Source organism: Coturnix japonica, chromosome 3, assembly GCF_054131305.1.
Source record: "Coturnix japonica strain WE chromosome 3, WE-NBRP24, whole genome shotgun sequence".
NCBI classification, from domain to species: Eukaryota; Metazoa; Chordata; class Aves; order Galliformes; family Phasianidae; genus Coturnix; species Coturnix japonica.
Genome location: NC_140665.1, coordinates 36,429,580 through 36,444,634, shown reverse-complemented (window position 1 = coordinate 36,444,634; position 15,055 = coordinate 36,429,580). Strand labels below are relative to the sequence as shown.

At 34.6% G+C, this 15,055-nt stretch overlaps 1 protein-coding gene across 12 annotated transcripts in view; it reads left to right on the top strand.

The window, feature by feature from the left end:
• Nucleotides 1-15,055, top strand: part of RYR2 (ryanodine receptor 2) — a 298,055-nt gene that overhangs the window by 189,663 nt on the left and 93,337 nt on the right. For all 12 annotated transcript variants that reach the window (XR_014944723.1, XR_014944724.1, XM_085543326.1 and 9 more), the window contains 13 exons: nt 237-437; nt 562-667; nt 2,694-2,837; nt 3,777-4,050; nt 6,865-6,979; nt 7,570-7,702; nt 8,873-8,976; nt 10,085-10,220; nt 10,830-11,016; nt 11,463-11,568; nt 12,174-12,294; nt 13,515-13,684; nt 14,040-14,260. Coding sequence is in view for 10 of the 12 variants with exons in the window: in XM_085543326.1 (XP_085399452.1) it covers nt 237-437; nt 562-667; nt 2,694-2,837; nt 3,777-4,050; nt 6,865-6,979; nt 7,570-7,702; nt 8,873-8,976; nt 10,085-10,220; nt 10,830-11,016; nt 11,463-11,568; nt 12,174-12,294; nt 13,515-13,684; nt 14,040-14,260 (2,018 nt within the window). In the remaining 2 variants the exon portion in view is untranslated. The remainder of the gene's footprint in view (nt 1-236; nt 438-561; nt 668-2,693; nt 2,838-3,776; nt 4,051-6,864; nt 6,980-7,569; nt 7,703-8,872; nt 8,977-10,084; nt 10,221-10,829; nt 11,017-11,462; nt 11,569-12,173; nt 12,295-13,514; nt 13,685-14,039; nt 14,261-15,055) is intronic.

Genomic DNA, 15,055 nt, shown 5'->3' with positions numbered 1-15,055 from the left:
CCGTTGTTCTTTGTATATGTATATTTTCTGTGTCCAAGGCACATAAATCTCTTGCAGATGGCAGATATTTCTGGTGTAGGATGTATTGCTGATCACTTCAGATGCAGTAAGTGACTAAAATGAAAATTTCAAACAATTTGTTTGACAGTAACTGCTTCTGCAAGGAATTTATCCTTATTCACATTAATTTACAGAGAAGTCTTCTTTTCTTGACTTTTATGATACTGTTTTTTCAGATGTGTCATCTACTTCAGTACCTGTGTGATTGCCAGGTACGACACCGGATAGAAGCCATTGTAGCATTTTCAGATGATTTTGTGGCCAAGCTTCAAGAGAATCAGCGCTTCCGGTACAATGAGGTGATGCAGGCCTTGAACATGTCTGCTGCCTTGACAGCTAGAAAAACAAAGGAATTTCGATCCCCACCTCAGGAGCAGGTAGTTTACAACAGACTGTAATTTTTTTTGTTTCATCCATGTGTAGCAGAGTTCCTTTTTATTTCCAAGACTACCCTTTAGAAATAACCATGGTTTGCCTTTCCTTTATGTTTTCTGTCTTAAGATTAACATGCTGCTGAACTTTAAAGATGATAAAACCGATTGTCCTTGCCCTGAAGAAATTCGGGATCAACTCTTGGATTTTCATGAAGACCTAATGACACACTGTGGTAAGTCCTGTTATTGAGTGCTTTTCCTTTTAAAATTATAGTACCTTTAGAAACTGTCTTTCTAGATGATTTTAGGGAAATAAAAGGAATTAACTAGTCTAGAGGTTGCATTATAACAACAATAAATGCTGAAAAATAAAAATACAGAATGCACAGTTAAAAATGTACATGAATTCTTATCCTCAAATGTGGTCAAACTATCAAACTAGAATAGAATGCAGTATGTTTGCTTCATGTAGGAAAAAAAAATAATAATAGGAAAGGAGAGTGAACTTCATTGTTCTCTTGATTTTTCTGTATTTCTTAGAGTGAAGTTATGTGAAGATGCTTTTTTGAATTACTTGGTCTAATTTTGTCATTGTTTTTCTTTTCTTAATGGAGAATTAGTAATTTGCATAACCTACAAGTAGAAGATTATTATAATTTTATATATATTTTATGGGTCAGACAGTGTGTTACAGTTGAGTGCAATAAATTAGTATACTACAAAGTAAGTATAACAGTTATATATGCCAAGTCTCCTATTTGCTGGATTAGTTAGACAGAGTTCATATCTAGTGAAATGGCTGAGTGGCAATTGTACTGACAGTTTGCAAATCGATGAAATACTACTACAGCTTATGGAACATTGCAACTATGGGAAAACAGACATTTGATATGACTAATTTCAGAGCAGCTTTGCATTCTAACTGATAAGACATCTCAGTATCTTTACTATTGATCTGGTTCAAGATATTACCATCACAACTCTTGTGTAACGTGATTCCATGTAAAATTTGAAGTTACTGGTAATCCTTGGTATGTTTAACATCAGTAACACTCCTAGGACTAAAAAATAAAATAAAATAATTGAATGGCATTTTTTCTTTTGAGCTTATTTTAGCATGTAAGGTCAGAATTTCTGTTTCAGTTGCAATGTATGCATGAAGGCAGAAATTAAAAAGTGGTATAATGAGCTCTCCTGTACAAGAGAGTAAATCCAGTGAGGAGCCACCAAGATGTTTGAAATCTTGGAGCATCTTTCATATAATAAGAAGCCAAGAGGGCTTGATTATTGTGAAGTTAAGGCTTATGGAGGGAATTGTATCAGTACATAAAAAACACCTGTTGGGTAGATTGAGTAAAGAAGACCGGGACAGACTTTTCTAGTGCTGTCTACTGACAACACAAAGGACAGCCAACACAGATTAAAATACAGAATATTATATTTGAAACTAAAGTATTTATTATCGTCATTATCATTATTTTAATTTTTGTTGTAAGGATATTAGGTGGAATTCAAGAACAGTTTGTCCAAAAAGGCTGTGCCATCTCCACTAAGAGAGATTCAGAACCTGAATTAAGTGGTCCTGAGCAATCTGCCAGAGTTAACTGGTTGACACTGGTTTGAGAAGAGAGCTAGAATAGAGGATCTCCAGGAGCTTGCTTCAACCTCAGCAAGTCTGTGGTTATGTAAAGCCTTGTGCAATTTCTTATTTTCTTACAGCGAGCTCTAGAAGTGTAAAGTATATCCGATGAAGCAGTTCACTGTGGCTACTTTCTCCTGACTAGTCATTAGAAATTATACTTGTAACTTGAGCTCTTTTGTTTTTCTGATTTGTTTTACCTAAAGAAATCTCATACTCCGGGCTTACTATCATTTGAGTCCTACTGTATCTATAGGCAATGTACATATACAGTTCTCTGCACAATTCCAAAACATAGAAATCAATATTAATTTGGAAACATCTGTAGTGAGTTAAGAAGAGAAATACATTTGCTATTTATTTTATGTATCACAGTACACAATTTATACAGTAGGTTAATAGACTAACATTATCCTTGCCTGCATTTTCTTGCCTTGTATATGTACTTGATCTGCATTTTTCCTAACTTCTGGTTAAACTTATGTAAATTGTTTTTATAGGTCTGGTAGAACAGAACCAGCATAGTTCAGTTTGAGTGTTTCTGCAGACAGAATAGAAAGCATTGCTGCAACTTGTCTACAATTATTATTTTACTATTTGTTATATATTTATGATTTCAGGAATTGAACTGGATGAAGATGGAACTTTGGATGGAAATAGTGATTTAACTATTAGGGGTCGCCTCCTGTACCTGGTAGAAAAAGTTACATATCTGAAGAAGAAGCAGGCTGAGAAACCAGTTGATGATGACGCTAAGACATCCTGTAAGGAGCATTAAAGCACAGTTTACACTTTATGTGCAGTTTATGTGTCCTAATTCCAAATAGCTAGAGAAGCGGAGAAGAAAGTTCTATTTTCAGCAAAAACTAGGTGGATTTTTAGTGAAACATCTGTGCACCTCAATATTTCTAGCTCTGACTCCAAACAAGCTCATCTGGAATAATATTTTATTTATATTTTATGTTAAGCAGACTTTCTTCCCCAGTGGGATGTATTGGAAACTTCTATTGAGGGTGGTTGTTTGTTTTTTTTCCCCCACACTTGATCCTCATTTTATTCATAATCTTTGTAGAGCATTTCTTGATTTTTGATGAGTTCATGCTGACTAATTGTAGCAAGGTCCTGATTATAAGAACTTGCTCATAAAATCATCTGCAGCAGCTGCAAATCAGTATTTGCATGAAGGCTGACAATTGAAAAAAAGATTTCACAATTAAACCATAATTTGCAAAGCTATACTTGGAGAAAGTCTCTCCATCCAGCCTAAAATTAAAGACTGTGATTGTTGCTTTGTAGTTTTTCTGTCACTTTCTACTTTTCCATCTTTAAAAGAATTATTACGAGTGGCATCCAAATTCTGTGTGTGGCACATGGATTATGGAAGTGGTGTCCAAGTTGTGCTTGTGGCCAAGGATGATAGATTATTAACTTTTTTACGTGTCAATTGTGATTTCTTTTTATTTTTTTGCATTTATTACAATCATACTACCAAAGAATCATACAGTTGTTTGAGGAATGTGAGTCCTACAATGAACAGGAATGCCTACATTTAGATCAGGTTGCTTAGAGACCTTCCTGACTTTGAATGTCTACAGGGATGGGGTATCCATCTCCTCTTTGGGCAACGACTTCTTCTTAGGGGACTACTCTCAGAGATCTGAGAAACTAATGGTAATTTTGTGATTTGTTTATTTTCTTCACAGCTACTCTTCAGCAGTTGATTTCAGATACAATGGTGCGTTGGGCCCAGGAATCAGTAATAGAAGACCCAGAGTTAGTCAGAGCCATGTTTGTACTGCTCCATCGCCAGTATGATGGTATTGGTGGCTTGGTTCGAGCCTTACCAAAGACCTACACCATAAATAGTGTGTCTGTGGAAGATACAATCAATCTTTTGGCATCCCTTGGACAAATCCGTTCCTTGCTCAGTGTCAGAATGGGGAAGGAGGAAGAGAAACTTATGATTCGTGGATTAGGGTGGGTAATGTCTCTTAACGTACAGATACTTATTTGCTGTCTTGTTATTAAACTTGAATGTAAGTAGTCTTACATAGATGTAAATGCAGACTTTGGCATTAGTTGTGTAGGATCTTCAGTTGTAGCATCATATGCATTATTTTTGGATAGTAGCAAGTGATATGTCAAGCTTTTCTTGTGAGAAGAGATGAAAATGTAGAATATCTCAAGTTGGAAAGAAACCCACTAAGAATAATAGAATTCAATTCTCGGGTCCACACAGAACCACCCCAAAATCTCACCCTATATCTGAGATATAATTGTGCAAATTCTGGCATCTCAGTGCTGTAACCACTACTGTGAGGAGCCTATTCCAGGGCCTGACGACTGGTGGAGACCTAGCCTGAACTTCCCTGCACATGGCTGCACAGCTTCATGCTGTTCGCTCAGGTCCATATGTAGTTTCCTTACATAGAAATAAATATACAAAATATATACAAAAATAGTTTTGTTGTCATGTTTTAAATACTGTGCTTGTGAAAATGGACAGCTTACTTGACAGAAGTCTTTATGTGAATGCAGGTGCAAGATATTGAGCCATTCAAATCCTACCAGCTGTCAGCAGATGGAGTTGAATACACAAATGTCTGCACACAGGACATCTTTCTGTTGTGCTGCATGTAGCTGGTGCAACTTGAATTATGAAGTAGTTCATGCAGTATGATCTTTTCTTAATTATTTGACTAAAACATAGTCTAATATGAACTGCAATTGGAAGTAACTGTATAAAGAAAGCATAATCATCTTTACAAGCAAAGTTGCTTTATTTTTTCTCATTTTTTATTTTTTTCCAAAGAAGTGTTCTCATATCAGTGATATCTGGTGAGATTAAACATCAGTATGTTTCAGAAATTCACAATTGACAGTAGCAATGACAAGAAAAGAGACAAGATTTTACAAAGAATGCCAGAAATGCATGAAGTTTAGCTTGTGCAAAATAAATTTTTCCTTTTTTTCCCCTGCTAACTGGAAATCTAAAATATGCAAGCAATTTGTATAAATAACTTTTGCTCATCCATTATGAACTACTTCATGCCTTGCCAGGAAGTCCAGTTGATTTTCAGTTCACTGTACTAGATGTGAGGTTTGTCATTTTACCTGCTCGCAGCCAAAATATAATGGGATTTCTTTGTCCGCTTTTGTAGTTGTGCATTTGAGTTGTTTTGTTTCATTAAGCTGACACTCAAATGATTGAGTGATTTTTAGATTTTGACATGGTTGTGTCTTGGGTGAGGGGCGGGAAGCCAATCTCAGTAGTTTTCATTTCATATTCTTTTTGTTAGCATTATTTTTCCTTACCATTTTTCTCTGTGAAGAAATTTATTAGTTGGGCTGATTTAATTCTTAACAGTCTGGTGATATGTTAAAGTTTGATATAAGGAAAATAAGGAGGTATTTTTTTGTTAAGTTAGTTTTTTTGCTGCCTGTTCCTCTCATCATTCTTAATAGCTTCTATCATAGTCTTATTTATCTGTTAGGTTCCACAGCTGTGCATTTAGTTATTTTATAACCTAACCTGAGCTCCAGCTGCTATTTAGAAATGCCACGTGTTTTATTGTGAGTGGAAAGCATTCCATTCTTCCAGCTCAGAGATGGAAGACTCACTTGTTCCTGCTTAAGAACTGTTCCCACAGAAATTCAGAGGTTTTCTGAAGTATGACAGTTCACAGTGAAGTCAGCAATTATATATATGAAAGTGCATGTACTTTATGAAATAGTCACAGAATCACAGAATTGTAGGGGTTTACTGAATAAAAAAAGAGATCATCAAGTCCAACCCCCCTGCCAAAGCAGGTTAATATAGTAATGTAGTGCCACTGGACAGTCCGTAGGCATTTCAACTTTCTGCACTTAATTATTGCTGTGAAAGAGAGCTGCTGTAGGCAAATAGGAATTTAGTATGCTTTGGCAGAATTCCATCATTGAGTTCTTCTTCCACAGCATTCAATATTATTCCAGAAAGAAAATGTGGTATTGGTAGTTTTTGGAATCAAGGTCCATCCTTTATCACCCCTGGTCTATTTGGACAAAAGTATTTCTAATAGTAACTTGCTAGTCCTTTTCTACCATGACCTGTTGGTTTTTACTTCTACTTCTGCGTTGCACATGATTTAATGACTAAATACAGTTGTTAGAAATGTAATTACTTTCTAAAATACAGACTTTTATTGGACATGCCACATCTGTATAAAATACTGAAATTGTAATCCTCAAGAATGATTTCCAAGTATGTGAATCTATTCTGCTGAAATATGTAGAAGATAGTCCTTCTGAGTTGTAATTCAAGAACTAACATTAACATTGGCTAATGTTTCTATGTTTAGAAGGTAGCTGGATCTACATTCTCTCTTTTGCAATCTTCTTAACCTTGAAGGCAGATGTCAAGCATTCTGAGTCTGCAAATATTCTGAAAAGAGTACTTTATCAGAGAATATGAGTTAGTTGAATATAAAATTGAAGCTGATGTTATATCATACTTCTAGCTTAGCTATAATATGGAAAAATAAAAGGTCAGATCCTTCTTTATTGTGAGTAAAGAAATGCAATATCTTGTAATGGTGGGAAAGGGGGAAGGCAGAGGTGTTAGGTGAGTAGAGAGAGAGAGACTGAACCAGAAGTTCCCCAGGTAATTCTTTACCTCACATGATGATGTATCACTTCAGATGGTGCAGAATTTTCATTGTCATTACACTGTGATCTGTCAACTTTGCAAATAACACAATAACAAAATAGTCTCAAAAATGTAATTGGACTTTTTCTTTTGTATTTCTGTAGAGACATCATGAATAATAAAGTATTTTATCAACATCCCAATCTCATGAGAGCTTTAGGCATGCATGAGACAGTCATGGAAGTGATGGTAAATGTACTTGGTGGAGGAGAATCCAAGGTAAAGCAATTTACTGTTAAAAGACAGAGAATTTAAAATATAGCTGTTCAAAGCTTTATGGTGTAAGGTGACAAGCAGTCATTGGAGACACTGAGAACACAACCTTTTACTAATTTCCCATAGCACAGAAATTGATCATCAAGTTTTTTAGGAAATTCCATTCTTCTGTTCTAGAAAAAGATGGAATTAGCTCTGAATTTGTGTGCTTTAAGGAAAAAAAAAACCACAACCATAAAAGGTGAATACCACTTCATCTGCTTAATGGATTTTAAAGGGATTTCAAGGATCTTTTTCAAAATTAATTAAAAAAGGATGAAATATCACTTTGTAAATCTGAACATTAACATTGTTTCATGTTTGAATCTTGAATTTATGTGTGAATCCAGCTCTTATTTTCAAGTTAAAAATCAGATTTGTGTTTTCTAGTGAGGCGAAGAAATATCTGTTGAGTTCAAGGTAAAACCACTAGTATGCAATGAATTCTATGCATAAATGCTAGTATGTTAAATGACTGTTATATAAATGATCTTTTGCAACTTTTATGCTTGTTTTAGAGGTTGAGCTTTAGTCTGTTTTCACTTGATTTTTAGGAAATCACTTTCCCAAAAATGGTGGCAAACTGCTGTCGTTTCCTATGTTATTTTTGCCGCATTAGTAGGCAGAATCAAAAAGCTATGTTTGATCATCTTAGCTATTTATTGGAAAATAGCAGTGTTGGCCTTGGTAAGTAATGTGTGTGGCTTGTGATGTTCTGAACAAAAACTATTCTTTTTCTCTTCTCCTGTTGTTCACTGTCTCTATTTTTTTTCTCTATTCATCTGTGCTTTACTTTGTTTGTTTGTTTATGTCTTGAACCTTCTACTTTATCTAAGAAAAAAATATCTTCATTAGCTTTGTCTCTAACTCCAGGCAAAACCATAATGTTAACATTGAGTTGAGGTAATATCGTCTACACCTGCTAGTGTATGCCTGGACAGTAAGGAAGAATTGGTGTTTAGTTGCAACATTTATGGAAGAGAATAAAATCATGATTTTGATAAAGAGGATTGTAAATGAATGTTGGCAGTCTTTCACTATGGCTCATTTCTCACTGCTGAGGCTTGCTCTATTATTTAATTCTTTTGACTTTTCAGTATATTTCTATGCCAGTGGGACAAATATGAAGCTCACTTTGTTGACTGTGAGTACATAGGTGCCCAGAATTAAACTTTACATTTTTTCCTAAAATGTTAACTTTTCTTTCCTGGGCTGATATGTTACAGAGAAGATGCATTCTTCCCTTATTTAATTTAGTTGTGTTCATTCAGAATAAATATTAAAAAGTCCTTATTGAGGTATAAATATGGGACAGAAAAATAAACCAAAATTCCTTTTGAAGAAAGAATGCCCAAGTGAAATGCATTTGGAGTGTTAGTAAGAAAATGTCAGCTTTTACTAATACTGTATTGACTGCTGTTTCAACAGAAATAAATATTCTGTTTCAACAGAAATAAATAACGTGTTGTAGTATTTTGAATCTGAATGATACATTCAATTTCAGTATATTAGATAAAATGTCACTCTTTTGGACATAAAAGTTTCTTTACATTTTCCTCAAAACAAAGTTATCTCAGTTAAGAATACTGTAAAGGATAAGTTCTTTAAACAGTCTTTGTAATGAGAATAGGAATGTGTGGGATAGGTTATCTAGGGTAAACATCTATGTTGTATTTTGAATGTCATGTTTCATATGAATGCAAGATGTTTATACATTGTGTGGTTTAATTTGTATGCTTAAAATAATGTGCAAACTAATTACAGAATGTTATGTTTGATTAACTATTTGTTATTATTGTACTATTAAATTGTTATCTTCTAATAAATTACTAATGAAACTTAACGTTATTTCTACAGCCTCTCCTTCTATGCGAGGATCAACTCCTTTAGATGTTGCAGCAGCATCTGTAATGGATAACAATGAACTTGCACTAGCTTTAAGGGAGCCTGATCTGGAGAAGGTTTGTAGCTACTTTACCATACATATTTTTATACCCTCTGGAAAGGCAAAGATTCCTTTGCTCAGGACAAGAAGAAGTAGAATGGTATAATCAACATCAAAGATGAAGAAAATTGTATGGAAATTTTAAATCACTTTTGGAGGAAGATTATCAGAATCTGATTGTTTGCTCTTTCTGCTGATGTTCTGGATGACTGAGTATGTGGTTTATTATATGTGCATGTGAAACTTACAGGAATTGGTTCAAGGGCAACCCTTACTTTGGAAACAGTGGAGTCCACCCTCAATACTGTTGATAAAATCTTGATTTGTTTTTCTGTTTTGCTGATGTCTCTCTCTGGGGAAGATTATAGAACAGGTCATACTAGAAGTAATTTCTGAAAATCTGAAAGACAAAAGGGTGACTGGGAGCAGCCAGGAAGGGATTACTGAGGGTAGATAGTACCTTAAAATTCAAAAAGGCGAGAGAGAATTAAAAACTACTACTGTGGCAATCAGTCTGAATAACATTGAGTATAAAACAGCTTCATGTTCAAAATGTAAGAAAGAAAGAAAGAAAGAAAGAGTGAAAAGCAAATTTAAAATAAATGAACACACCTGTGAGTTAAATATGACGATAAGTTTTCTAAGATGGGTAGACTGTCACCAAGCTGACTAATTCTTAATGCTCGTGATTGGAAGAGAAATCATAGAATCATAGTATCACCAAGGTTGGAAAAGACCTAAAAGATCATCAAGTCTGACTGTTCACCCATTACCAATAGCTCCCACTAAACCATGTACTTCAACACAACATCCAGTTGTTAGATGTAGAGACCAAAGCAGTGATGTACAAAGAGAAAAAGTGAAGGCTTTGTGGTCTGTACTGATAGAAATAGGGAAAAGTTGGAAAAGTGAGCTAAGAAAGAAGTTGCTCTTCTAACTTGCCTAGAAATATTATTTGGGATAAAAATATTTTTCAGGATAACAGAATGTAGAAGTCAAATCCCAGACAATGTAAGTGGAGACTTCCTTTCAAAACATTACATTTCTCTCTCTCTGTTTTTTGTTTTAATAAGGAACGCTTTCTTATTCTTTTTATTTTTTCTTAACCGTGTCTTTCTTAATAGGTGGTTCGATACTTGGCTGGATGTGGATTGCAGAGTTGTCCTTTGTTGATTTCTAAAGGCTATCCAGACATTGGATGGAATCCAGTTGAAGGAGAGCGATATTTGGATTTTCTTCGTTTTGCTGTATTTTGCAATGGTAGTATAAAAGCTTTTCAGTTTTAGAGCATCCTGTAATGTCTGAATAAATAGTTGCAGTACATTTTTCATTTAAAATAACATTGCAAGCAAACTTATTAAGATAAATTTATCGTCCAGTTAGAGTAAGATTATGCAAGGCATATAACGGCATAGATGCCCATTTCACAGATCTGATAGGCTCATTTGAGCCTACTCCCTGATTGTTAGACTTATCCTTAGTCCTTGGAATGGACTATTCCATTCCATTGGAACTGGAGCAAAGTCTCCTAAATCTAATTAAGATACAATTACTGCTAAATGTGGAGCCAAAAACCCATCATTTGTTTAAGGTTTGGACAGTCCAGCTGGTATTTAGCAGATATAGCACTCCTATCATTAGCACTCTCACTTCAAATCAGATGTGTTTTGTAATTTTGAATAAAACTATGTATTCTATTCCATAGCTTCTAATAATAAGTAAAGGTATATATTTGTGTGTTTACACAATTTTGTCATGATATTTAAACAGGTTTGTATGTAAGTGTCTACTTAAGCATACAACCTGCATTTCTGTGTAACTTTTTCTGACTGTAGATAGAAATTTAAATTTCGATGTTTTGTGTGATAGGAGAGAGTGTGGAGGAGAATGCCAATGTTGTAGTAAGACTGCTTATTCGTCGACCGGAATGTTTTGGTCCAGCTCTAAGAGGAGAAGGAGGCAATGGTCTACTTGCTGCCATGGAGGAAGCAATACAAATATCAGAAGATGCAACAAGGGATGGACCTTCCCCAAATAATGGATCTAGTAGAACCCTGTAGGTGCAGTGTAATTGCTTACATTGTCATCATATTTATCTGTTTCATAATCCTAGTCATGAAATGACTTATTTATTTTTACATGTAAATTATCAACTAGATTCTTCCATGGAGGGCAGAGAATGATGTTCTGTCAAATACTGCTTTTCCCTTGCAGTTCCATTTAAATGGCTTTCTCTAAATACAGTGTCCTCTTCAGAATTCTGTTTGCTCATTTAAGAATTGGTCCTGTGATTCACAATGAGACAGATAAATCATTACAGTGCAGATGTCACTACAGTCTCCGAGCTACAAATTCCATTCTAAGTCCACTAGAAGTCCACTGGATATGAGGAAGCCACCGCATATAAGCTATAGCAGCTATAAGAAGCTATAAGAAGCTGATATAAAAACCTTCTCGTGTTTTTATCATTGTTTAATTGTTGTATCAATTAATTAATTACAGTGAAATTGAAGAACAAGAAGATGACACTATTCATATGGGGAATGCAATCATGACCTTTTATGCTGCTCTGATTGATCTCTTGGGACGCTGTGCCCCTGAAATGCATGTAAGTTTTGTGTCTTCATGTACTGGAATGTAGAGAGGGTTCTATTGGTTGATTGGTTTCGGGCTGTTGGGTGTTTTCACAGAGACACATATAGCTGGGTACCAAAGCAGTTTTAATACTACACTGTATCTCAGTATAGGTAATGTGTACATTGAAAAAGAGCAATATAAACTTTAGGACAAACGAAAGCACCAAAATAAGATACCCAAATAATCAGCATCAAACCAACAACTGTGATACCTGAAAGCATTGTTGTTCAGCCAGGAATGGGAGACAAAAAAAAACATTTTGACACCTGAAAGTCTGCTTTTGTTTTTTATTTTTTCTTCTACCATGTGCTACACTTTTGATGCTTAGTCTCGTTTTTCCTTACGTTCAATTCTGAAAATGGGTCTAATCTTACTTAATAACAAAGCCTCTAGATTTCTAGACTTTCCATATCTGAATCCAAAACATATCAAGTACATATTCTCTGAAATTTGCAATACAAAATATAACAAGTTTGAGAGCAGTCATTCTTGTGCATTTATTGTTTGCAAAGTTTCCACATTATTAGCACATCCACAAGATAAGACAAACTGTGTAATATTTTATCTTTTCCTTAGCTAATACATGCTGGTAAAGGGGAGGCCATAAGAATCAGATCAATTCTCAGGTCTTTGATTCCGCTGGAAGATTTGGTGGGCGTAATTAGCATTCCATTCCACATGCCAACCATAGCTAAAGGTAAGATGATTATTGTACTGTTTTTCTTCCACCCAAGTCTTATATTTTATAATTTGACAGTATATTGATACACATATTTCCTTCAGTATTCCGTAATAACCTAGAAATGAAGCAATTTTTGATTCATATTAGAAGTAGAATCATGTTTCACACATTTCAAAAATGTTTCTGCATGCAACAGTTAATAATTCTGTGTATGCTTAAATCACTACTGTAAATTGTGAGAGATTTTATGAAAGTCTGTTAAAACTTAATAATAATAATCTGCAAATGTATACTTTTCTTCTAAAGTATTTTTTAAACAGTAACCCTTGCTTTTGCTGTTCTAACCCTACTGATTGTTTCTACCAGGTCTTACTAAGACACCAGAGTTGTTCTTCAGCAACTATGGTGAAGTTATAGCATACATATAATTCTGCTTACATAGACTTCCTTGCAATACTTGGGCAAAATTTGAACATTAATATAAAATGGAAAGGAATTACATGTGGTTTTTTGGATGCCTTTAAAGAAAACCTGGATTGTCTATAAGCTTACAGCGCAGGAATGCCCAATAAGTTACAATAGAAATGATAAAAAAAAGATAATCATTCTATTATACAATTATTTATTTGTATTCCAACTAGGAATAATATGTTATAGATCTAAGAGTACTACCTAAGTAGCATAGAGAACTGCTCATGGTTACCAAATAATTTTATTTTGTTTTCGAAAGGAAAATATCAAGATTTAAAATATACTGTTAATTTTTTCCAGGTATTTTGAAAGTTTTCAGATAGGGAGGTGTTTAGGGAGGTGTTAGTTGATTCATTGTCATGCATCACAGGTGTGCTTATAAGTTTCTCATTCCTGGGATGTTTGATAAAGAATTACTTTCTATTACTTTCTAACGGCGTCTTATAAGATGCATAGGTGGTTTTACAGATTAGTTAGTATGATCTGAGTGTTCTTCATCTTATTAGTGTATTAACAGTTGGGAATCTTTTTATACACAAAGTATGAACAGAAAAATACTCAAGGACTTTGAGTTCTGGCAGAGTAGAATTTGCCTTATGCATTATTTTTCAGTTAACCAAATTGTGTTGTTGTTTTGTAACAAAACCACAAGGAAGATGGTTTCATATCTACAGAGACTTGAAACCTCAGAGAAGTAGCATAAACAGCCTAGATTGCTGTTCGAGGATGCTCCTTGTCACTGAAGTTTCATTTTTTCCTTTTAGATGGTACTGTGGTGGAACCTGACATGTCTGCGGGGTTTTGCCCAGATCACAAGGCAGCCATGGTTTTGTTCCTTGACAGGGTCTATGGAATTGAGGATCAGGATTTTCTTCTGCATCTTCTTGAAGTTGGCTTTCTGCCAGATCTCCGTGCTGCTGCATCTTTAGATACAGTAAGATTTTGTGTCTTCTGTAGATTTTGTTCCTTTATTTTAGTGATATTTTTCACCTCTCAGAATTATTATTATTATTATTATTATTTTTTTTTTTCTTGTGTTGCCTTTTTTGAGTTGCTAACTGAGCTGTCTGTTGCTGATCAGTTTTGAGAATATTTGAATATCCCCGGACACGTGCTTTGTTTTTAACACCCCTCCCCCCACCACCACTTTTTTTTTTTTTCCTTGTCCTAAAAATAGCTTTCCATATTTTTGCAAACTTTTTTTCCCCTCTCATTTTTCTTAGATGGCTTAGTACAGAAAGATCAACGTTGACAAAATGAAACTAATTTCTTTCTTCTTTACTTTGTAGGCTGCTTTAAGCGCTACAGATATGGCTTTAGCTCTGAATCGATACCTTTGCACAGCAGTCTTGCCTCTGTTGACCAGATGCGCTCCTCTTTTTGCTGGCACAGAGCACCATGCTTCCCTTATTGATTCCTTATTACATACTGTGTACAGACTTTCAAAGGGCTGCTCTCTTACCAAAGCTCAGCGAGATTCCATTGAGGAGTGTTTACTTTCTATCTGTGGGTAAGAAAATATTCTTGTCTGTACAGTAATGTGAGTTGATAAAGTGACATCCGTATAACATAGGAATGCAGAACTGTGCCATGAGTAGCAAAATTAAGAATTTCTGCAGATATAAGACATATATCTTACATGTATGTATCTTATATATCTTACAATATCTTATATCTATGTATCTTATATATCTTATAAGATATAAGATATTTTAAAACTAATGGTTGTATTCTGCTTGCTACTTTGTTAATTGCTTGTATGTCTGTAGTTGCTTTGTTTCACTGAGTTTTTAAAAATTATACATTGGCAATGTTTTGGCATGGAGGATGTACTGCAGAAAACAAAGCTCTGGAAATGTTAAATTGTGCATTCAGTAAAGTACAATTTGAATTTCCTCAGCCTTACAGGCTGGCTATGTGGTTTATGTTCAGTAGATCATACAATTCAATGAAGATATTTATGTATGTTGTGTTACATTTGTAATCCTACTCAATGACTGATAAAGTTATACTTCAACACTGACACTTGATGGAAGAATTTTATCTTCAATCTACAAGTTTCAAAATCATTTAATTACAATTGCATGTTTTTGTAGGCTTACAAGGTTAATTGTAGTGCCACGATGAATTCAATCCCTAATGAAAGTGAACAACATTTAGGCTTTCAGATCACCAGAGCTCTTTTAAATGCTTTACTGTGATTATTTTTTTTTATAGTATATGAATTTGTTCAGGAATGGCATACATTCCTATGGTAGTCATTTTGAAGCTAAGAGGGAGGAACAGAAGTGCCATACAAAAATAC